Here is a 24,561-nt window from a genome sequence, read left to right on the forward strand (position 1 = left end):
AGTGAATAACATTGAGTTTTCCAGGGATTCACATTGTCTCCACTTCGATTTTAAACAATTAAAAATTTAAATTAAAAATTTTTTTCTAATCATAATTATTTCTAGACAACAAAATGGCAAGAAAATTTTTTTTCAAAAATATTGAATTTCTCTATTCGTTTAAAACAATTTAATAAACAAATTACATAAAAAATTTATATCCTGTGTTAATAACTGCCATTGTTCAATGTGAAAACAGACATAGCTAAATATCAATTGAAAAAAAATTATCAACAATTTATAGATATTTCATTTTGCAATAGTTATAAAAAATCATAATTAACTAATTAATAGATTTTTATGAACTTTTATCACAGGATCGTATGAAGTATATATATATCAAAAGGGCTCCACGAAGTTTAAAATTTATAGGCCAATTATTTATACCTTTTATCCCATTATTTATGCCAACGGAGATTGGGAAAAATTTGTTAGTTAACAATTGAATAACTTTTTGAAAAATGGTGATATAACTTTTTTTCTACGGGAATCGATTCATTCAAGTGTTAAGAAGATACTAGATTTTTTTTATTTATAAAATGACATTTTATGTTATAAGAAAATTATTTCTTTTGATAAACTCTCTTTAGCGGCAGCGCGCGCATGCCGTAACAGCCACGCGGAACCCTATTTTCAACGTCAAATTAAAGTACTGAAAACTTATGTGAATTTCTGGAACTTCATCTAGCTTTTCCTAATACGACTAATTACCAGTCCGTGCAAAGCTTATTGTTAAATCATCTGAAAATGGAATTTTTTACAGGCGATGATCGACTGTATTGTCAAACATGCGCCAAACTAACTGACTGTTATAAGGAAATAAGTATAGCTGAGGCACCAGTCAATCTAATAATAACACTGATGATTTTCAAACAAGACTCAACCTCTAACGGAAGCAAGAAACTCTTTGGAAGGTTCGAAATAGATGAACATTTCAACCTAGCAGACCACTGTTATAATATTCATGCAGTCATTGTTCACTGTGGTTCTGGCGTTGAATGTGGTCATTATTACGCCTTGGTCAAAGAAGAAACGGACTGGTTTAAGTTTGACGATAGTCGTGTCACGAAGTGTTCTGGTGATGCATTGAATTTATTGGAGCCTTTGGAGACACCCTACATTTTGTTTTATGAGAGAGAGGACATTGTTAGATCAAGATCTTCAGATGATGTGGTGCTGCAGGTTTTTCCAGGTTTTCCTGCAGCTGAAAAAGCAAATGCGCCACTGGAATCAATGAAGTCGCCCCGGAGCGCCAATTAATTTTTATTGTTGTATTTATTTTATTTTTATCGTTGTTTTAACATATTGTAATAATTTTATAAATGTTTAAGTTATAAATAATGGAGATAGAGTTTCGGGAGTCGGGACTTTTTTATCGGAAATTTCCTACTCTTTAACGAGCTTTTTTCAGAATTGCCTAAATATTGATATATTTTGAATTATTAACGAAAAACTAAATACCATTTTTTTAAAATCTTATTTTGTTAATAACAATTGCAATTTTTTACCTGCACCAAAATCCTTCAAAAACATTTTTCTAGAGGTGATTCCGATTCGATTGAGCTGTCGCTCATATTTTTAGGAGCTTTATCTCTATTTTTCATGTTTTTGAACTTGTTGATTAGACTATAAGTTGAGGTAAAAGGTTAAAAGTGCCAAGAACTGTGTGGCATTAGGTGAATAAAAATGATATGTTATTAAGGTTTTCCTCTCAAGGCACATCTTTATTAGAACTCTGGAGGGTTGATCGTTATAAGATTTATTACTCGTAGGAACAACATGGTAATAATAATAATAATATTTATTTCTTTGGTTGGAAAGTACAGTTGAAAGAAATCAATGCACAATAAACAAAGAAAATGTCAAGTTCAAAAAAAAATATAAAAAACATATAAATGTAAATAATTGTAGACTATAAGAAAGTCAATATATTATAAATAACAGAAAATTTCTCAAGTATTCTTTGATTTAAAGCAAAACACTTAGGAGTGAACACTATTACCAAATTTGCTAAAACTTAGCATCTCAAGGTTAGTTGATTAGTGAATTCTTGAATGTTGTAACAAGTCCTTTGAAATAGCATTTTATCAGCTGGCTTTTGAATACATTGAGATTTGGGGAATTCTTAAGAGTTATTGGAAGCATATTATATAATTAACATCCACTGTATTCTATGCTTTTTTCATACAAAAAGTTCTATGAGCGTTTGGTAAGATTAGATTTCTAGAACGAGTATTGTGGTTATGTTTTGGAAGGGAGGACTGAAAATTGGATTCATTTTTGTAAATATATGCACGTCTCTCTCTAGGATATAAGTGGTGGCAACTGTAAGAATTTTTACCTGTTCAAAAGCATTCCTACATGAATCTCGGTACTCTAGTAAATAATTATAGAACTAAAACAAACAAAAATAAAACGGAAACTGCAACTCAACGAAAAAATGGCTTGAATGAGTTATTGAGGAGTTACATTGTAACAAATTGTCGAGAAATAAACCTTGCACTACTGAGGCACTAAATGAACCAAACAGATTAAGAATAATTGAGTAACAAAATTATGATCTGAAAACATGGGCAGGACTTTAGTATTTGGGATAACGCCCACCAGGGGGAGTGGCATATCAATCGAAAGGGGACGATGAGAGAGGGGACACAATGGTATGGGTTTCATCGCGAGGAAATGACAAAAAATATTTTTTATTCATATTATTCTATTACATATATTTTGGTTTGAACTGACTTTTTATACATTTAATGAGTTCTAAGAAGGGATCCAACTTATTGTGACGGACTTCCGGACGCCAGAGATATTCGCACATGTGCATGGCCAGGTCATCACCACTGTAACCACGCTCTTCCAAATCGTGTTTCAACCATTTTCAACTTCCTTCTATTGTCTGAGTGTGTGCACCGGTTTGTTTAGGTTAGGTTAGGTTGGGTTGGGTTGGGTTAGGTTAGGTTAGGTTAGGTTAGGTTAGGTTAGGTTAGATTAGGTTAGGTTAGGTTAGGTTAGGTTGGATTGGGTTGGGTTGGGTTAGGTTAGGTTAGGTTAGGTTAGGTTAGGTTAGTTCATGTCAGAAAATTTTGACATTTTTCAAATTTTGTTCCTCTTATTTCCTCGCGATAAAACCCATACCATTGTGTTCTTCTCATCGTCCCCTTTCGATTGATATGCCACTCCCCCTGGTGGGCGTTATCCCAAATACTAAAGTGCAGCCAAAACATGAAAATAAAATAAGTAAAAAAAAAATAAGTTAAACGGTTTTATTGAAAAAAAAATTATGATGCAGATAATGTATGAAAAACTTAAAAATAATACGGAAGGTCCTAGGTAGCAGTTATCACACCACTCTCTTCAGCAATCTACGGTGTTGATCAGATAAAAAGATAATAAAATCGTTGGGCATATTATTAACATATTTACCCAGGTTACGCTACGCCCAACGATTTTATTATTATTTTTATCTGATCAATACCTTAAATTGTTGAGAAGAGTATTTACCCGTATTTAATTCCATATTTTACAAAAAATTTGATGCAAATTCTTTGATCTATTTTTTTCGAAAGCAGAAAATCGCCGAAAACGCAAAAACCTCAATTTGCATGCCTCTCACCAATGAAGTAAACATGCCAAACAGCTGAAACTGTGAAGAAAATGTTCGTGACGGGTGCAACAACATAAAACATTTAAAAAATCGTATTTTGGAGGCAATATAGCCAACAGCAGAAAATGCCCTTTCGGCTTCCATACTAGTCGCCGATATTTATATGTAAATGTAAGATATTTCCCCATTGACACCCCCAGATTCATAGAGAGTCATTTCATTCTTTAAGATGTAGGTATACGAGTGTATTAGCTCGAAATGGTAAAGGGCAAAGTACATACATTCCGACGATATAGTTAATCAACTCCTGTTGCAAGGTAAAATTAGAACCGAATGGGAAATCTCTTCATTGACGTTCCTAACTCGATCATCTTTTTCGTTATCATCGCTTTCAGATGAATTTGAAACGCTGAAGTTCATTTCCATTACAAAGTCTTTAATTTTTTTTCGAAGTGAATTTTTTGCTGGAAGACGACATGGTTGATCATTACAAGACGCATGGTAACTACGAGGATTTTGAAGATGAATCATAAGTGTAATCAGATTTGTCCGTCCTTGTAATACGTCGGCGCAAAGACAAAGCTGATTCTGAAGCTAACGTTGAATGATTATCTTCTAGATTATGAAATTGTTGAAGATTTGTGTTTCTACTGTAGATACTCTCACGAAAATCGTTTGTCTGAAGTACCCAGCAAACCATAGTTTCAAGGTTCAACTAAATACACCTCGAATCAAATTTTTCAAGAACTGTTTTATTTGGAAAACGAGGTCCTAATGAAATAAACTTATGGAGATCCTCATTCCAAATTAATATATTCAAATTACTGTTTTCGCACAGAGTATCACGATAAATTCTCAAAGCGCCAAAAATTATTGATATCAACTGCTGGGATTCATATATTGGAGAAAAATTGTAAAACAAGAACAAATTGGAAGTATTCAGAATAAATCACAATCAGATATAAAGAAAAAACATTTTATGGCGAAAAAAAACTCTGAGAACATATAGAACTGTGAAAAATATGAGTCATCTGCATCCATTGGATTGTTTCCTTCATGAAGAAGGTTAGATTAGAATAAGTGGTAAATTAGCTTGTCCCAAAGTTCTTGATAAATATGTGAAGAGACGGAAACAAAAAATCACGAAACAGCTTCATCATCAAGACAAACATATTAGATATTACGAATGTGACAACCTCAATTCGTTTAATTTTTTATTTTTCCGTTGTCATGGAGCAGGATCGGACTTCTTCTGTTAACCAGTTCTGGCTTGATGGTTTGGCTGATTTCAGAAAGTTATATCTAGTGAATCATACCAGCTGCTGATCACCATACAGCAACCATGGTCTTTTTTTGATTGGTTGTCGTTTCTGGGAAGTGCCTGGGTGGATCTTGGATGTCCAATCACTGTCCTGAACGTCTCCGTTTGTCTAGAGTTCAAGAGGATCCACTTTTCATCACACGTGACGATTCGATCCAAAATAGGATCGCTTTGGTTGCAGACTATCAAAAACCCCATGGGAGCTGACGTCCTATTCTTCCGCCATCCCACGCACCATTTGTGATGGATCAGTCACCGCCAGGGTCCTCAAATCTTCGTTCTGGATGACTGTAGGTCGACCCCTTCGGCGCTCATCTTCGAGGCTAAGATCTCTGGAAGAAAATTTCCCAAAACAACGTCGAACAGTGCGTTCATCAACACTATCATTGTCAACGGTCTGATTTATTTTACGTGTTTCGGCAGCGCGTTGCTTCAATTTGAATTCGTAGAGAGAAAAATAGGCCAAAAATCGCTCAACGACATCATATAGTAAAAAGCTAAAAAAGAGACAAAAATTAAAATTTGGAAAAAGTGAACAGCATCCGTGTATAGAGTACAAAATTCTCTATCGTTTAGTATATACCTCGACAAAGTAGAATGACTATTTGTTGATATATAGAGCTACAAAAACATGTGACATTGAAACAGACCAAACCTTTGAAAATTTCTTTACTCTTCCTACTGTGAACAAGTAATGAGGAAACGGGTCATAATAATTAAGTAGAAATTTTGCAAATGAATAAATCCACTGCATTACCTGCTGTTATTATTACACATGCGATTCGACTTCCTGGATGGCTACTCGTTCGACTATGAAGTCCGTCTGTTGCATAACACATTAAACTAAATTGATGTGATCGAAGAAAGTGCATTATAGAATGATATAACAGCATGCGAAATTGCAAAATAAGTTGATTCTGAACTAGTTCAATCAAAGATTCATAAAATTGTTTATTGGGTGAAATATACTTCTGAAGTATTCGATAACTGTAACAACATTATTGATCAGAGAGTTTGCGACTCTGGATGAGTCGTTAAAACTGATGAAATATACATACAGGGGAAACCCTCGTGGAGTTCAACCATATTTATTTCATTATATATCGAAATTTTGTATCATTCTTTGTATTAATATTCTGAAATAAATATTATTATTATCATTATTATTATTAAATATCGAGAATTACATTTCAATTTCTGCAGTCAGTGGTGGTTTCAGAAAGCATGTAGCTGAAAAAAAGGATCAATGAAAATGTGTTTTTGGTTTGAGTTATGTTGTCAAATAACGCTAGAAAAAAATAAAACGAAAATTCCGATTTTCAGTTTTTTTCCGGATATTTCCGGAAATACTCGGAATTTTCCAAGTTTCAAAACATTATTGTGTTAAGCACAAAAAACGTAACTTTGCCCTAATTTACGCTTCGACGTATCTCCTGTAGTTTAGGAGATCCCAATGGTTGGGGTCGAATTTGAATTACCCTGTATAGCATTTATATCCGGAAAATCCCCGTGACAACCACCTGCACTTTTATATGCTACTAGTCGCTTATATGGAGAGAACGACTATTTTATCTTGGTGCTGGAAGAAAACAAATAATTAAAGAACATTATTCACATCACCATTGGAGCAGTTCTAAAAATTATTACCAAAACATCTGTAACAGTTGTGTATGTGGAAAGGCGCTTTCAGAAGTTGAAAATCATGAGAAACATGTCCAAAAGTTTTGTTGACAGCTCTTAGCTTTTCATTTGTTCTCAGTTGAGAATAACGTAGCTCATTTGTTAGATCATAATGTTTCATATAGAGATTTTAGTATTACGAAAAGTGGCCAACCTGATTTTTAACTCTTTCAGGTACAGGAAATTCAAAATTAAACACCCCCTAGATGTACAGCTTTATTTTTTCACCTATTTTTTGAGAAATTCATCAACAAACCATATGGAAATCATTCAAAACAGGAAAACAAACAAACAAAAAAATTGAAATTAACCGATTTCTTCAGAAAAAAAGAGGTTCATGTGATCAAAAAATAGGTTATAATATTAATTTTGAATGAAAATGGAGAAGAAGAAATAAATGACATGACAGTTCAGAAAACAATTACATTGTTGGATTCAGTATTGCCAAACTTTCATCCTATACAGGAATGCCAATTTGATTAATTATTTTATGTACTATATTCTAATAATTGCTGCTTACCCAAATATTTACCCGTTTAATTCCTAACTGGTCAGCAAAGACATCTTCTTTCTATATATATATATATATATATATATATATATATATATATATATACCGGGTGTCCCACATTTTATGTGACAGGCAATGTCTGGTTTGTTGAAGGAGATACACAAAAATGTTTCATACAAAAGTTTTAGGAGTTCATGAGAGCTATATTTTGATATAATTTTTAAATATACAGGGTGTTTGGTGTAGGTGCTACAGACCAAAATTCCATTTTTTAAAATAGAACGCCCTGTATATCATTACATATTCAGATGCTATGTTAAATTCTGATATCATTTCATGTTTGGTTTTTGAAATTCGGTTACGGCGTTGTTGAGTTATTGCACTTTTCCTTAAATATAAAGTTTCAAAAAAACTTATTTACTCGTACACGAATCCAGTCTATATCTTTTATTAAATTGAACTAGACTACTACTGAATACAAACCATTATTCTCACCTCTACGATACGATATCGATATCAGTTGAATATAATATTGAAATTCTTGAGAATGTGACTAACTTGAGGGTGAATTGCTTTATATTGCACAATTTCATCAAGTAGCTTATGCTTGTTGATGCCATAGTAACAAATGTTGAATTGTATCTACTTGTCAGTTCGATTCAATGATTCTTTGCAAAACCGTCACTGTGTTCTTTGTGCGAAAACTCCAGTATGCCTTTCGCGTTTAGTCCAAGTGATTGCATTGATATGTTATTAATTTTTGGGGAATGTCAGAAAAACTGCCGTCAAGCACAACGTCTATACCAAGAACGTTTTCCAGACAGACCCATTCCGTCACGAATGACTTTTTCGAGAGTTGTAGAAAAATTGCGAACTGGGTCATTTCCTTCTACTATAAAGCATCGTCATCATACGAGATCTGTTAGAACTGAAGATTTAGAGATCAATGTGTTGGCTTATATTATTATTCATCCACATGTTTCTATCCGTACTCTTGCAGAAGAAGTCGGTGTGAGTAAATCTAATGTACAGAGAATTCTGAAAGAAAATAAATACCACCCATTCAAAATTCAGTTGGTACAAGGTTTGAAACCCACGGACTTTGAACGACGACTTGAATTCATTGCTTGTATTCAGGTAATATTACATGAAAGTCCTAACATATTCAGTCAAATTTTGTGGAGCGATGAATTGCGATTCCACAATAATGGAGTTGTGAATCGACATAACAGTCACTCTTGGTCTCAAGAAAATCCCCACTGGGTCCGCGAAAGTAATTTTCAAACTACTTGGGGTATTAATGTATGGTGTGGATTGTTCAATGGCCGCATCATAGGACCTTACTTTTTCAATGAAAATCTCAATGGATTGCGATATTTATATTTTCTAGAAAATGATTTGATCCAGTTGATGGAAGATATTTCCATAGCAGAACAACAAGGAATTTGGTGGCAACAAGATGGTGCTTCTCCTCACAATTCACAGGTTGTTACTGAATATCTGGATAGAACGTTACCAAATAGATGGATTGGTGATAAGGGTCCAATTCGGTGGCCGGCTCGTTCCCCAGATTTATCACCGCTTGATTTTTTCCTATGGGGTTATTTAAAAGATATTGTTTTCACTACTCCCCCTTTGAATGTGGATGATCTGAAAATGAAAATTCAACTAGCGTGCAGTGATATTACGCCTGATATTATAAGAGCGACTTGTACGAGAGAAGTGATTCGACGTTTCGAAGCCTGTATAATATCTAATGGGCATCACTTTGAACAATTTTTATGACTCATTTCTAGGTACCTACCATTCTTATGAAATGATTCATCAAGTTATATTATTTACATTGTTATTAATTAAAGATTTGTTTTCGAATACACCTCTTTCAATTTCGCAATTTTTTCATATTCAAAATGATTCCTGACTGAATTCCACAACTCAAAGTTGAAACTATTACTTCGAACACCCAAAATTTTGACTAATTTTCATGTGATCTGATGCAGAGAGAATAATTGTATGAGATATTTAAAAAAATAATAGTCGTTCTCAAGACTTTACATTTTAAGCAATAACTGAACAACGCCGTAACCGAATTTCAAAAACCAAACATGAAATGATATCAGAATTTAACGTAGCATCTGAATATGTAATGATATACAGGGCGTTCTATTTTAAAAAATGGAATTTTGGTCTGTAGCACCTACACCAAACACCCTGTATATTTAAAAATTATATCAAAATATAGCTCTCATGAACTCCTAAAACTTTTGTATGAAACATTTTTGTGTATCTTCTTCAACAAACCAGATATTGCCTGTCACATAAAATGTGGGATACCCGGTATATATATAAATATATATATATATATATATATATATATATATATATATATATATATATATATATATATATATATATATATATATATATATGTATATATATATATATATATATAAATTAGCAATTATGAGAACTTTTTCAATATTTGCATTTATACATTTTTGGAACTTTTTTATATCTACTTCCATACTTTTTTACTACTTTTTCTTTATTTACATTGTATATCTTGGACTCTGTCAATAAGATGCAAGTCTTCGGACAATACAGTATATTTCGATTTGTTTTGATTTGATGTAGCGTTCCTATGAATGATAATCTGTTTCAGTTCCATAAGGAATGTTTGGAGTACAAACAGAATAGACAAAAGTATTTTTCGTCTAATTAATGTTCATTTGAAAGTAGTTGTTTCGAAAGTACTTTTTTTCAGGTAATTCAATATTCATGTGAAAGTAGTTGTTTCAGTAGGGCTTTTTCTTCGAGTTTGTGTATGTATAATTTTATATGCTCATATCAATCAGTAAAAACAGTACGTACAAAATTTTGTGCAAAAATATAACGATAAATATTTCACTGTCCTTCAAATCAAAAATTATAATTTTCCGAATCAAGAAACTCATAAAAATATTTGACTAGAATAAACTTAACTAAGCAAGAACCTTCGAATTTTACTGCGAGAAATTATTTACCAAGCCAAAAAATTTCAATTATGAATAAATAATCCACACCTGTGTAATCTTTAGGACACAACAGATGGATATCATAAAGATGAGTTCAAGGTTCTTCAGATAAAAGTTTACCTTCTAATCAGCTCCAGTAGATTTTTAAAGTTGTTTCCGCATGTTTAATTGAACTATTCAATAAAACAGCTCCTTATGATTTTGTGAGTGAAAAAGTTTGCGAAACGAGCGTAGCGAGTTAAGCGATTTCACGAACAAAATGAAACTTACTTTTAACATAAATATGATACAAAGTTTTTTGTACACCTGTCCTGTTTTCATAATAAAATAGATAAATTTAATATTTCAATAAAATAATATATTGTGTAACAAGTGCGTGAAATCGACTTTTTTACACAAGCGTGGAATTTGCGACACGAGCCCTCAGGCGAGTGTCGCAAACAACGCGAGTGTAAAAAAGTCTTCACGCACATGTTGCACACTATACTTTTTCTACGACCATACAGAGAAAATTAAGCACCATTAGTTTAAAGAGATTTATTGAATTTCAGAATAATTAGTAAGTACCTATATTATAAAATTAACAATTTATTCTTATACTGAGATTATTATTTTTGGTTTTCATTCTGATGTGGAATAATAATGATTATTACTAGTAATATTGGAACCCGTGACCATTCCAAAACTTACACCTGCAGCATTTGATTTTTTTATTAGTGTGTTTCTTGACTTGGAAGTTGAGTCTTACTAGCCTCATTGGCTGCATCCATAACATCAGGCGGGGTACTTCGTAGGTATATCTGAATGATCAGAATCCATTATAATATAATGTTAAAATATTAATAATTGACTCTCAACAATGAGCTCACAACAATAATGATCAAGCTATTTTGACAGTTTATTTATGATTTATTGCTGCTCTTAAACAAAAGATGCACTAAGGCCGCCTATCAGCGAAATATTCATGTATTAGGTCTTATGGACAGACTACATTGTATTTCTTATGAGTATATTTCACGCACTGGTAATAAAAACACCTGAATGTACCATGTTATTCTTATGGGTTTATTTCACGCCCTAGGGCGTAAAAATAATTTCACGCACAAGGGCGTGAAATTATATTTTACGATTCGTGAACGGTGTGTGAAAGTACTATTTCACGTACGGGAGTAGAAAAACACATTTTGACATCTCTTGTCAGTTACCTGGTTACCCACAAACAGTATTGTTTACAGCTCACGCGTTTAAATCATTGTTAAAATCATGTTTAAGTCACATAGGTTCTTGTTGGTGTTTAATGTCTTGCATAATGAAGAACAATAGTAAGGAATTGTGTGTTCCCGACGATATGGAAGAGGCTGCAAAAAGAACTTCAACTGTATTGTTGAAAAAAAAAATCGGCTCAGCAGTAGGACATCGCATATTCTAATTTTCTTAGTTGGTGTAGACTCAAAAACGTCGAGGGAAATTTCAGCGAAACCGTCTTCTTAGCTTATCTAGAAGAGAATTAAAAAATATGGAACACGTCAACTTTGTGGAGCAAATTTCAATGATAAAGTCGAGTGCGCTAGTTAAAAATCCCAACAGGTGGCTCCAGCGTTACAGTATCGTTCTCTTCATTTCAAGAATTAAATGTTAATGCCCATGAAATTGTCAATTTGTCAATATTTTAAACGGGCTAATTTGTAAACACAATCTTTTAATATTCCTGACAACCATAAAAAATGTCACTTTCAATTGCAGTTGTACAAAAAATAATAAAAGCTCAATACCTGATTTGAAACTAATGGTTCACTTTGTTTTTGCGCACTATTTTGATAGATATAATAATGATATACTGGAGCATCTCAGAGAAATCGTAGATATGTAAGAAGAATACATGTTTGGAAATACTTCCGAAAAGAAATTTCCAGGCAACAACGAGAATAAAAATGGGTGTATTAGTTTTCTTTGGAAAAAAAATAATGGCAGAAAATTATACTAACTACGAGAAGGAAAAGACCGTTGTAGTTGGTAAATGAAAATTAACATCATCATTTCAAAGTCGTTTGAAAAAGAATTTCTTTGAATCAGTTGTTTTTTCTTTCGGTTGTTATTTTCTTCTGGCCTTTTGTCTAAGTTGTAAAGCCTCTGGAAAATCAAGCTTCATTTGGCGTATGAGTTTTCAACGATATGTATTTTCAGTGAGTGTATTCGACAGTTCAAAATTAATGATAACTGAATTGTTGAACTATTATTATTTAGTGGGATACTGATTTATTACCGTCTCTGATCCAGGAACACGAAGTAAAAATTAAGTTCTTGTTTCATTTCACTAACGATAGTTATATCTTGAACTCTTATATATCCTTTTTACTATCATTAATGCTATAGGTTTAACTTTATATCTATACATTATATCTGTGTTTTAATAAATTCTTGAAATTGTATTGTTCGTGTTATACGAAGTTATTCAACTATTACTATTATTATGTTGTTTGAAACTTTTCAGATGAATGAACAGAATTATTATTATTATTTCACATATGCCTTTATTGTACAGGGGACAGGGCCATTCTAGCTTGATATTTCTAAGGCCTTTGACCGTGTGTGGCATTAGGGTTTGCTGACCAAACTTCGATGCTATGGCTTGTTGTATCATTTTTGTGTATGCCTCCTCAGCTTCCTGAAGGAACGTTCCCTACAAGTGGCCGTCGAATACTTTCACCATCAACGCTGGTGTTCCCCAGGATCCCTCTTTTTATTGTATATCAACGACTTATTGGAAAAAACCAAGAATCCAATATATTGCTTTTAGTCTGGTCAAATTAGACTAAAAAATAAGAGTGAAGGTACATACATTTACAACATGCTGCAAATGCGTGTAATTGTTCAAAACATAGTTAAAAATAAGATTTTAAAATTCCGAATGATTGCGATGCCTGGAAAGAAAATTATTCGAGGTCAAAAGTCAAAAATCTTGAAAAAAGTGGATTTTTCCCGATTTTCAAAAAAACGGTGAGTTTTATCATAAAATAAACTCAGATAAAAATTGTAGATAAAATTCTCTACAAAAAATGTATCAATACTTTTTTTTCTTACAGCCACCGTTTCTGAAATACGACGAGTCAAAAAGTTGTAAAAGTTGTAATCGTCATTATATGCATGAGTATGCCACGTATATACATCTCTGAAATTGTAGTTTAAGTAAAAATATTTTTCTATTGGTATACATAAGTAAAAATATAAGAATATCAGGTAGAATGAAATCCAGTCCCTCAATTTGGACGTACTGATTATTGAAATAGCTATAGAGCAATTTAATTTGACAAATACAACTATTGTTGTTGGTGAAGATGTAGACTCACTCGTACTTCTTACTGCTCGAACTCCACCTGAAAAAACTATTTTCTTTTTAAAGTCAGGAAAAGCTCAAAGTCAAACCGAAATATACTCGTCAAAAAGTGTATCTACTTTTGCAAAGAATCAAAACCATGTACTATTTTTAAACGCAATAAATGGCTGTGATACGACGTCTGCATTTTACAGGAGGGGTAAAGCAATTTACAGGAGGGGTAAAGCAACAGTCTTTAAAATGTTTGAAAAACAAGATTTTGTTCAATGTGCTGAAGTTTTAAAACTGCTTTCGGCAAACAAGTGTTGCCTATCTTTAAACTTGGCTGCACCGCGCTGATAAGGCCAATAGTTCGAAACTAGTATAACAACATAAAAACTTGAAAAAAATCGCTGATTGAATGTACGTAGCCGTCGAAATTTGAACATCCTCTTAATTTTTTCAACAGACCTCGTATATTAACATAAGAATAATTCTGCCTTGTGCTCGAATATTGACAGTCTTGAGAAAGTGAATGTTATTGCCGATTTTCAACTCCATAATTCTCAATTATAATAATTATTAGATAACCTTGAACTAGTTTACGTAATTAACATATTTTTTTCACTACCTACCTACTTATAGAATGATGATTGAACCAAATATTCTATTAAAATGATATTACATTTGAATTTGTCGGACAAAAATATGTCATGCTTCAATGATGAAATGTCTAGCGATTCTGCATATTATCTCAGCAAATCGTTTGTTTGGATTTCGATGACTTTCACTGTTAATAACGCATGTTATATAATTTTTCTCTCTGAATCACTGCTTTGTCATTATTACGGAAAACCGACGCGACGGTCCATATGAGTAGTTAACGTGAAATGAAAGTAAAGCTGAACATGGAAAAACCGTCAACTCATTTGCAGGTGCAAGATTTCAGAGGCATTATTTATTTGATTTTAACTAAACAGGCCAAGACGGCCTTGTTACATGGTTAACAGCTTTACAAAAAATACTTGATTGAGAATATCGAAAAATCCTTTGAGATCTGTAACATTTCATTAGGAGATGTTCAGAATATGATTAATAATTACTGTATAAAAAACTTTAGGAGGTAGAAAAAAATCTACATTTACAAATACATTGTAACTGTTACGAGAGGAGCTCTTAAAGTTAAGAGAGAATTTGGTATATTGAACATAAGTATTGTACGAGTACGCCGCCCAGGTACATTAAAAGGGATAAGTGCATGAATTTCGGAACTGTTTAATTTACTATTGATCACCTTGTACAGAAACATAATAGCAGATAGATTTCTTCTTTGGTCAAAGGACATTATTTTAAATTCATTTCTTAAATGAGTTGATCTAACTGTGTTATAGTCAGGCCACAAACGGTATTTTCTATAATACCATATTCTTAAAAATTTATTCTGTACCCTCTCAATTTTATGTAATGAGGATGCATACTCCGAGAACCACAGTAATGATGCCTTATTAGCGCAAAATAGAGTAATTTTATTGTGGTAGTATTTGTGAAAGTTGCAGATTGCCTCATCACATATCCTAGTGTTCGGTTGGCGGTGGATACTATATTTCCTATATGCTCCGCAAATGAAAAAACTATATTGTAGGTTACACCAAGATCCTTGATTTCTGTACATCTGAGTAGTTTCTCTCCCCCCATCTCATAATTAAAGATAACTGGTTCTTTAGTGCGAGTTATACTTATCACTTTACACTTAGTGAGGTTTAAATGCAGTTTATTAATCAGACTCCATACATAAATACTATTCATGTCCTTCTGCAGCATAACACAATCCCGTACTGACTGTATTTTTTTATATACTTTGAGGTCATCTGCAAACAGGAGGCATTCCGAGTGTTTAATAACTAAAGATTAATCATTTATGAATATAATGAAGAGGAGAGGCCCCAAATTGGAACCCTGTGGCACTCCAGAGTTTGCATGATATTTTCCTGATACATTTCCTTTGTGTCTGACAATATATTTCCTATTTTCTAAGTAACTCTTTAGTAATTCAACAAAATTCTTCGTTGATCCGAACCATGTCAACTTTTTCAGAAGTACGTCATGATTTACACGGTCAAATGCTTTGCGGAAATCGCTAAATACCGTATCCATTTGGGATTTACATCCAAATGTTTCAAATACCCGGTTTCCAAATATAAACAAATTTGTATTGATCGACTTATTTGACATGAATCCATGCTTCTCAGATATTGAATATTGCCGAAAGTTTGATTTTACCGACGGCTTTAGATATGTTTGGCAAACAAGAAGTAGAAATCTCAAAAGTATACCTCTCTCAGACAATACCATTCAACGCAGGATAAGCGATATGGCGACTGATGTTCGAGACCAAGTCATAAAAAAAATAAAAGAAAGTACTTTTGTGTCCTTGCAATTTGATGAATCTACGGATATTGCGGGTTGTGCGCAATTTGTCGCTTTTGTGCGTTTTGAATCCAATGAAAAATTAATGGAAGAGATACTATTTTGCAGAGCACTTCCTTCAAACACTACAGGTCAGTGCTTGCATAACATGTTCTTTGAAGCTACGCAAGATATGAATATCGATTGGGAAGAAAAATGCATTGCTGTTTGTAGTGATGGAGCAAAAGCTATGACTGCTGCAAAAAGTGGATTTATTGCTAGGTTGAAAGAACAAATGCCAAACGCTTCTTGGATGCATTACTTTCTTCATCGCCAAGCTTTTTACGGCCAAAAACTTGCCCCAGAAATACAGTCAAGTTCTAAATATTATTATAAAAAATTGCCAATTCGAGGCAAAGTATTGACCAGAGTTATGGAACTCCGAGCTGAACTTTTAATATATTTACAGCAGACCAAGTCGGAATACTCTGAATTTATTTGTAACTCGGATTTTTTCTTGAAATTAGCTATTCTTTCTGATGTATTTCACCATTTGAATATCTTGAATAAAAGTCTTCAAGGGTGAAATGAAAATGTCATCACTGCAAAAGATAAAATACATGGCTTTACAAATCAAAATAACTTAGATTCATTTTCGTCGACACAGTCTTATATTGAAGAAGTCGGATGTGATATAGACATCAAAAAGTATATACCTTGTATGAAAACGGTGTTAGAAAATTTGAAAGAAGAATTATGGCATTACTTTTCTGGGCAAGAGATATCGGAACAGACTGAGCAAAGCTGGAGATATGAATTCATTTTTAACTGCAGCTATAAATGAAGCGAATTTAACAACTAAGCTGAAAGAAAATCTACTGGAGTTATCTGCCGATGGGATGTTACACTTAGAATTCAAGTCAGCTTTTGGTTAAAAAGAAAAACAGAATACCCAACTGAGGCCTTGAGGTGTTTGATTCCATTTGCCACTTCGTATTTGTGCGAGTTGACATTTAATCAATGGCCCAAATAAAAAGCAAGCAAAGAAATCACTTAAATTTAGAAAATGACTTAATTCTCAATGTAGCAAACACGGATCCACGATGGGAAAAATTGATTAATTGAAAACAAGCGCAACCTTTGCATTGGGAGTGACGAGTAGATGTAGGCTTTAATTAATTTTTTGTTAATTTGTTTGTAATAATATGTACAAATTTTTACCAGTATATGCTTCTATGCTTTTTGCTTTTTGTTAACATTTTCTTAATAAATCTATCTTTATAAACTTTTAACTGAGGTAGTTTTTATCCTTGCGCGACCCCTCTATAGAAGCACCATGACCCCCCAGGGGGTCGCGACCCATACGTTGAAAAACGGTGAACTAGAGCATATTATATCGATATTACAATGCTGGTTTCTAAAAAAACAATTTCAGTAATGATGACCTATTTAAATCCAATTGGTCATTCAGTGAATTGGTTGAATTTTTGAGTTTAATAATTTCCATGGCTTCCAAATAATTAGGTCTTTAACCTTCATTTTCTATGTGTAAAGTTTCAAAATCTCCGTTAAAAATAAGATGTTTTCCTTGAAGATGATTGGAATATGTTGAACTTGTTTTCCCATTCACATCCCACATAGCAATAGATATTCCAGGTATATTTCATGAATATACATTTAAGGATATTGTATCATGCTATGAATATGCCATGGATATATATATCTTCTGGAGAATATTCCCTGGAAGTGCTCCTGGCGAACTTTTGATATATTTTAAGAATATTCCTTGGGAATATTCTTGGAATATCTTATAATATTCTTAGAATATCTAAGGTATATTCTATTAAGAATATTCCAGGAATAGAACCCGAGGAATATTCATAAAATATTCAGGATATTCTTAGTTTATTGTAGGAATATACAATAGAGAAACACCATAGAATATTCTATAAATATATTTTATGAATATTCTAGGAATATTTGGAATATTCCAAGAATGTGACGAGTAACCGCTATTAGGCATGTATATATTGCATTTTGATACAAGATTCACACAAGTAATAAAACACATAATATTCATAAACAAATATATTTTAAAAACAATATACACTGAAATATTTGACGTTTCAACCAATATTAAAAATAAAAAATCTAATTCAAAATATTTATTCACTGAATAAAATATTCCTGAATACTGTCATATTACAAATATTAGAAATGTATTCAAATAAGGATATTCCTACTCTCAAACAAATGTATACTAAAAAATATACTAAAATAACAACTCTGTGAATTCATCAGCACTAATTAAAAAATAATAAATATATCATTTCATTGAAACAAAAAAGTGTATTACATCAAGAAATAGGTTAGGTTTCTCACTAAGAAAAATAAACCCACAAATGAAGTATTTAAAATGAGTGGTATGATGGGTTCTTCAATGAATTTCACTTACTTAAAGTTATTCAAACTTTGCTCACCAGAATAGTTTTCCTTATATTTGTCCAACAATGCATCAGCCAGTGTTTCAATAGTAATACCTGGAACAAAATGTACATTAACGTTCATTATCACTATTTGAAAGTGGCACAATAAAACTGGAATAAAAATCAAATAGATATTTTTCGCATAGGTTACTCATGAACATTTACAACATTTTATGACTTGAAGAGCAACTTGCATTGTCTTGTTGAAAAGTAATCATTACGTTTTCAGTTCCTTGGCGTACCTGCCTGTACCAGGTACCACTCTGTTTCCTTTTGGGCAAATTGATACTATCTTGAAAACGAGTGATAAAAATTATGAAAACAAATGATACAAAAGAATGTGTTATTCACTTACTTTTCTCTATTGAAGATACACAACTGAAATCACTCTAGTTCAAACATGTACTTAGTCAAACCAACAAATCCCACACACCAACTCTCCTCGAACCTAAAATGAGGTATAGTAGGTTAATCACCATAACTTTACTATCGATACTTTTGCATTTTACTTACTTTTTTTGAAGACTGAATAGATGCAACTCTCCTGTTTGAAGATCCAAAATCAAACTATTCGCTGTAGTGCAAATTGGACAACCCCAAATTATAAATGGTACACTGAACGTGACAGAATTATACTTTGATAATAACACCAACACACCATGCATTACACACGCGAACCTGCCACGTCAACCGCCATGTTGAATCAAATGTCGAATTTAACGCAAACGCAAATGTACCATGCATTAAGGGACAGCCGCTTTCACAGAGCTTATTCGACTGTCGCGCGCTACACTTCAATCGACCAATGAGAAACGTTTACTCCAATTATTCACTTCCCCATTACTCTGTTTCCAGAAATTTTCGCTTTGTAATTAAATAATTTCAAATACAAAAAGACAAATAGGATGAGAATTAACCAATTTATTGATGCAATTGGTTCATTTATTGGCCCATTCAAATTTTTTTCTCGTTTCCAACAGTTGCTGTTGGAGCAATTCATCCAGAATCTTTGCGTTGAGTTCAAAAACTGGTTAACACTATCAGGGTTATATACATTAGGTTATGCATTCGATTAAGATCTTCAAATATTTTTGTTTTTAATAATATTGAATTTTTGGATACGTTATTATAAGATAATTCAAAATTCCATTGTATAGAATATTCCAAAATATACCGTGGGGATATATTCTAAGAATATATCATATGGTATATTCGATCGACAATATTCTTAGAATATTCAAGGGAGAATAATCCATTTATAGACATTCTATGCACATTCTTTCGGGAATAATCCTGCCATATTCATTCAAGCATATTCTATGAATATTCCAAAGGCATGTATATATTCCAAGAATATTCTATGAATATTTGGAATATATACGTTCGTTTTATGATATACAGGGAATATTCCATGAATATCTAGTGCTGTGTGGGATAGCTCATATGATGTTCTTGGATTAAATTATTGAATGTTCTACCAGTTTGACCAATATATACCTCAGTACAAGTTCCACAATATAATTTATATACTCGTGATTTCCCGAATTACGGTGTTTTGTCTTCATTATTTTGAACTAACTTTTGCAACGTATTACCTGTTCTATATGCAAGCTCAATATCTTGTTTATTCAAAAATAAAGCCACTTTTTCTGTTATTTGTCCAAAATATATTGAAATTTAATAATTTCGATTATCTGACTCATCAATAGAAAAAACCTTCCGAATTCTGATTTAAAGAAAGAGGAACATTGACTAATCTATGAATCATGCTAGTATAAGATTCTATTTGTGTTGATATGCATGGGTAGAATCGCAATGAATAGTTATATCCGTATGGGAAAGTTTGTGATAAATTGAAAAATCACGTTTGTTGTTCTTCCTACTCATTGTCAAATCCAAGAAATTGGTTGAGATCAAATTGTCAGCTTCTACTTCAATAGTGAATTTGATGTTTTCATAAATTTTGTTAATATCCCAATGAAAAATATCTAATTGTCTCTTAGTACATACCAAAATGTCATCCACATTTCTATACCAAACAAAAAACACTTAAACAAAAAATGCTTAAGAATCTGTGGTTAATATTGACCAACATCACTACGTGATCTGACTTACTCTTGCTAGAGACAAGTGAATGAGTTTTTGAAAAATTGAAACCTACTTTTTGATGAACGAAAAAATTAAAATCACCTTTAACGACCCCCAAACTCCAAAATTGTACTCACTAATAAAACTGCAAAAACAGAGTTATCCGATTAGACCAGTAGTTTCCTTTGTCACTGCACCATCAGTGAAATTACGAGAAAGATTAATCAGTATCATCATGATCTAAAGTAAATTCACTCTACGTAATTCATATGACTTGATAACTATTGACCAGCATACCTTCTGATGATACTAATACTTCAGTTATAGAATTATTGAATAAAAATCGAGTGAACCCAGTTTTAAAAAAAGAAGTCATTGACCTAGAGAAGTTAATTCTTAAGCATCCTTTGTTTGAGTGTTTTTTGTATTGGCATAGATATGTGGATGACGTTTTGGTATACTTGTGATGCACTGTTTGGAACCTTTGGTGTAGTAATGAATATTACTGGAGTTTTTTTCCAACACCAAATCGTTATTTTCAACACCTCGACACGTGTTTAGATCACCACGTGTTTAGATCACCAAATGATCATTTTCAAGAGGAAGATCGAACTAGTTTGATCAAATTAGTTTGATCTTCCTCTTGAAAATGATCACTTGGTGATCAAAACACATGTCGAGGTGTTAAAATAATGGTTTGGTGTTGGGAAAAACTACAGTAATATTCACTTTTTGGTATGTTTCACAGGTACTGAAAAACAATTAGATATTTTACATGGGTATATTAACAAAATTCATGAAAACATTAAATTCACTATTGAAGTAGTAGCAGACAATTCAAACTCATTCAATTTCGTGGACTTCACAATTAGTAGAACGATTATCAAACATAATTGTTCAATTTATCACAAACGTTTCCACATGGGGAATGTTCCTCAATTTGGGTTATTACAGCAAATGCAAGTTTAAACAAAATAAAGTTGAGTTTGATTCGTAAGTTTTTCAAATTCACTTTGAAAACTATTCAAATTGATGTTTTTGGGTTTTAATTTTTAAAGGGATTTGTTTTTAATTCACATATTGGCAACATCGCCTATATCAAGTTGAAATAATTAATACGTACCTAGATATTCTACTTTAAAAAAGGAAAATTATCTTTATAAACCAACAACTAAGGCAAAATATAAATTATAGTTCAATACCACGTCCACAAACCACATAAACAACAGTTGTTTTGTTATTTATTTATATAGAGGACGATAAGTTAGGTGCACAAAATGTCATGTCACAAAATGTCTAGGAACTCGGAACATAAGTAAACAGAACAACACGCCTCTGAAATATGCCATCTTTGTTTGTCTCATACAGGTAACACATTCATTGTCCTTTATTAGCTATAACCGATGTTGCCAAATGGTGAAATAGAAACGAATCCCTTTAAATGTTGAATGCATTATTTCATTCCTCTTTTTTAAGTATTCAAATAATTTTTTAAAGAAAAAGGTTGAAATGATAAGTTTAAAATGCGTTGTTTTAGAGCTCTTTTATGAAAACTACATGATTTTCGTCAGGAGGAACATTCCCCATTCTACCCATCCGTACCAACACAAAATAGTATCTTATAATAGGTTTTATAGATTAGTCAATATTCCTCTTTCAATAGATACTTTAAATGAAGATATCAATATCATTTAGCAAATTGCAGTAAACAACAAATTTAAAGCTGAATTAATAAACAAAATACTTTCCAAATAAGTCTACGCAACAGCATTTCGAGAGGTTTTTCCTACTGATGAGTCAGATAATCAAAATTATAAAACGAACAACAAAAAAAGTGGCTTCATTTTTTAAAAAAACAAAATATTAAAATTGCATAAAGAACAGGAAGTATGTTGAAAACGTTTTTGTGTATGAATGAACTCATGAACTTTTTTTATATATTCTATTTTATTACCTGCCAACGTATTATGAAGATCTTTTATTTATTGTGAGTACAGCGTATTTAAACTAATTTTCTTTTTCAGTGGATGATGCAAGCGGAAGATATTCGACAGGATGGTTTTGGGGAAACACCTATTGGACGGGCTCACAAAACTTATGTGAACACATCGCCCCCAAGAAGCACGTAATCATAAATTCCCAGGTAAATTGCAGAAGTACATACTATAAGTTGGGTAAATCCAGTGAAACTCCATGATTGTTTTTGTCGCTAATGAGTTGATTACTGTTGATTAGTGTCTATATATCAGATTTTTCAAAAACTCTCGAGTTTGGTGAAAGTCATCACTTTGACACTGGTGACTCTCAAATATACACACGAAATTATTATCTCAGATCTTCATTATATTTCCCAAGTATCAAAATAACACTGTCATTGGACTGTATATCCTGGGTGATAGAAATGAAGAGGCCAGACTTAATGGAAATCTGAAAATTAATCGTAATCCACTCGAAACATCTAATTACGTTAAAAATTCAGATTTATATATATATATATATCATAACCTATGTTTGAAATGCATGTTATCTTTTGAAAACACTTATTAGAAGTTGAGAATGCTGTATGTGCCCAAGGATATTCTTCAAGGATATCAAAATCAGGTTCAATTTTGTCTAGTCCTGCATATTGCGATATGATATTCTGGCCTGCACTAAAAGTCAGGGACAGGAATACCCTCTATGAATTACATAATGCATGTATTAGATATAGGCATGGTTTACACAAATATGACCATATTAACACTGCATTCCGATCTTATTTGTTGTCAAACTTTAAACGGAAGATACCTATTACATTATGTGCGGCCTAATGCTCCAGTGTATCATCTGAACCTCTGAAAAGATCTGCATCACAATTATGCACCTGCTCACTCGTCATTGCTTGTAATTTTTCTTCCAAAAACAACACCATTATCATACCTCAGCCACCATATTCGCCAAATTTGGCCCTCTGCGACTTTTTTCTCTTGCCATGATTGAAGAGACATATGGAAGGACGGCGTTTTGCGACGACTGAGGAGATAAAAACCGAATCGTTGAGAGAGCTCAAGGACATACCAAAAAGAGCACATGAGAACTGCTTCGAGGTTTGAAAAAAAAAACGCTGGCACAAGTTAAGAATGAGAAAAATGAAAATTTACTTAATTTTCATTCAGGTGTCCACTGAATGGAGAGTGTCCAGTGACAAGCCTAGTTATTATTCTGAGCCGATCCCTTCCTTGTTCAAGCAGATCTTCGATTTTTTCTCATATAGTCTCTTCACGAACATTTTCTCGTCTATGTATATTTCTTATCAACCCATTTCCTAATCTGATTCCGTGCCAACGATATTGAAATCTCCACAAGTTATTCACGACTCATAAATGGAGCTGATTATTTATTGTACTTATAAACTGTCTTATTGACTGTCAATCTTGAATCTTCTGGCAAGTCATATAGAGTAATATTTTACAGGTAAAAGAAAGTCTAGCAGTTTTTGTATGGGGAATGTTCCTTCTGACGAAAATCAAGTAGTTTTCATAAAAAATCTCTGAAACAACGCATTTTAAACTTATCATTTCAACCTATTTCTTTAAAAAATCATTTAAATACTTAAAAAAGAGGAATGAAATAATGCATTCAACATTTAAAGGGATTCGTTTCTATTTCACCATAGCTGTATGAGACAAACAACGATGACATATTTCAGAGGCGTGCTGTACTGTTTACTTATGTTCCGAGTTCCGAGACATTCTGTGACATATGACATTTTGTACACCTAACCTATCTTCCTCTATATAAATAAATAACAGAACAACTGTTGTTTATGTGGCTTGTGGAGGTAGTATTGAACTATAATTTATATTTTGCCTTAATTGTTGATTTATAAAGATAATTTTCCTTTTTTAAAGTAGAATATCTAGGTACATATAAATCATTTCAAATTGATATAGGCGCTGTTGCCAATATGTGAATTAGAAACAAATCCCTTTAAAAATCAAAACCCAACATTTGGAACATCAATTTGAATACATTTCGAAGTGAATTTGAAAACCTCATGAATTAAACTCAACTTTATTTAGTTCAAACTTGCATTTGCTGTAATAACCCAAATTGAGGA

General features: G+C 32.5%; 1 protein-coding gene across 2 annotated transcripts in view; it reads left to right on the forward strand.

Annotated features, from left to right (window-relative positions):
• The window catches only part of LOC111505808 (nose resistant to fluoxetine protein 6), an 89,707-nt gene that overhangs the window by 31,637 nt on the left and 33,509 nt on the right, over window positions 1-24,561 (forward strand). For both annotated transcript variants that reach the window (XR_012465261.1, XM_074174381.1), the window contains exon 2: window positions 22,487-22,605. Coding sequence is in view for 1 of the 2 variants with exons in the window: in XM_074174381.1 (XP_074030482.1) it covers window positions 22,487-22,605 (119 nt within the window). In the remaining variant the exon portion in view is untranslated. The remainder of the gene's footprint in view (window positions 1-22,486; window positions 22,606-24,561) is intronic.

This window comes from Leptinotarsa decemlineata, unplaced genomic scaffold, assembly GCF_025532065.1.
Source record: "Leptinotarsa decemlineata unplaced genomic scaffold, Ldec_3_MD MMD2_tig00000576_RagTag_RagTag, whole genome shotgun sequence".
Taxonomy (NCBI): domain Eukaryota; kingdom Metazoa; phylum Arthropoda; class Insecta; order Coleoptera; family Chrysomelidae; genus Leptinotarsa; species Leptinotarsa decemlineata.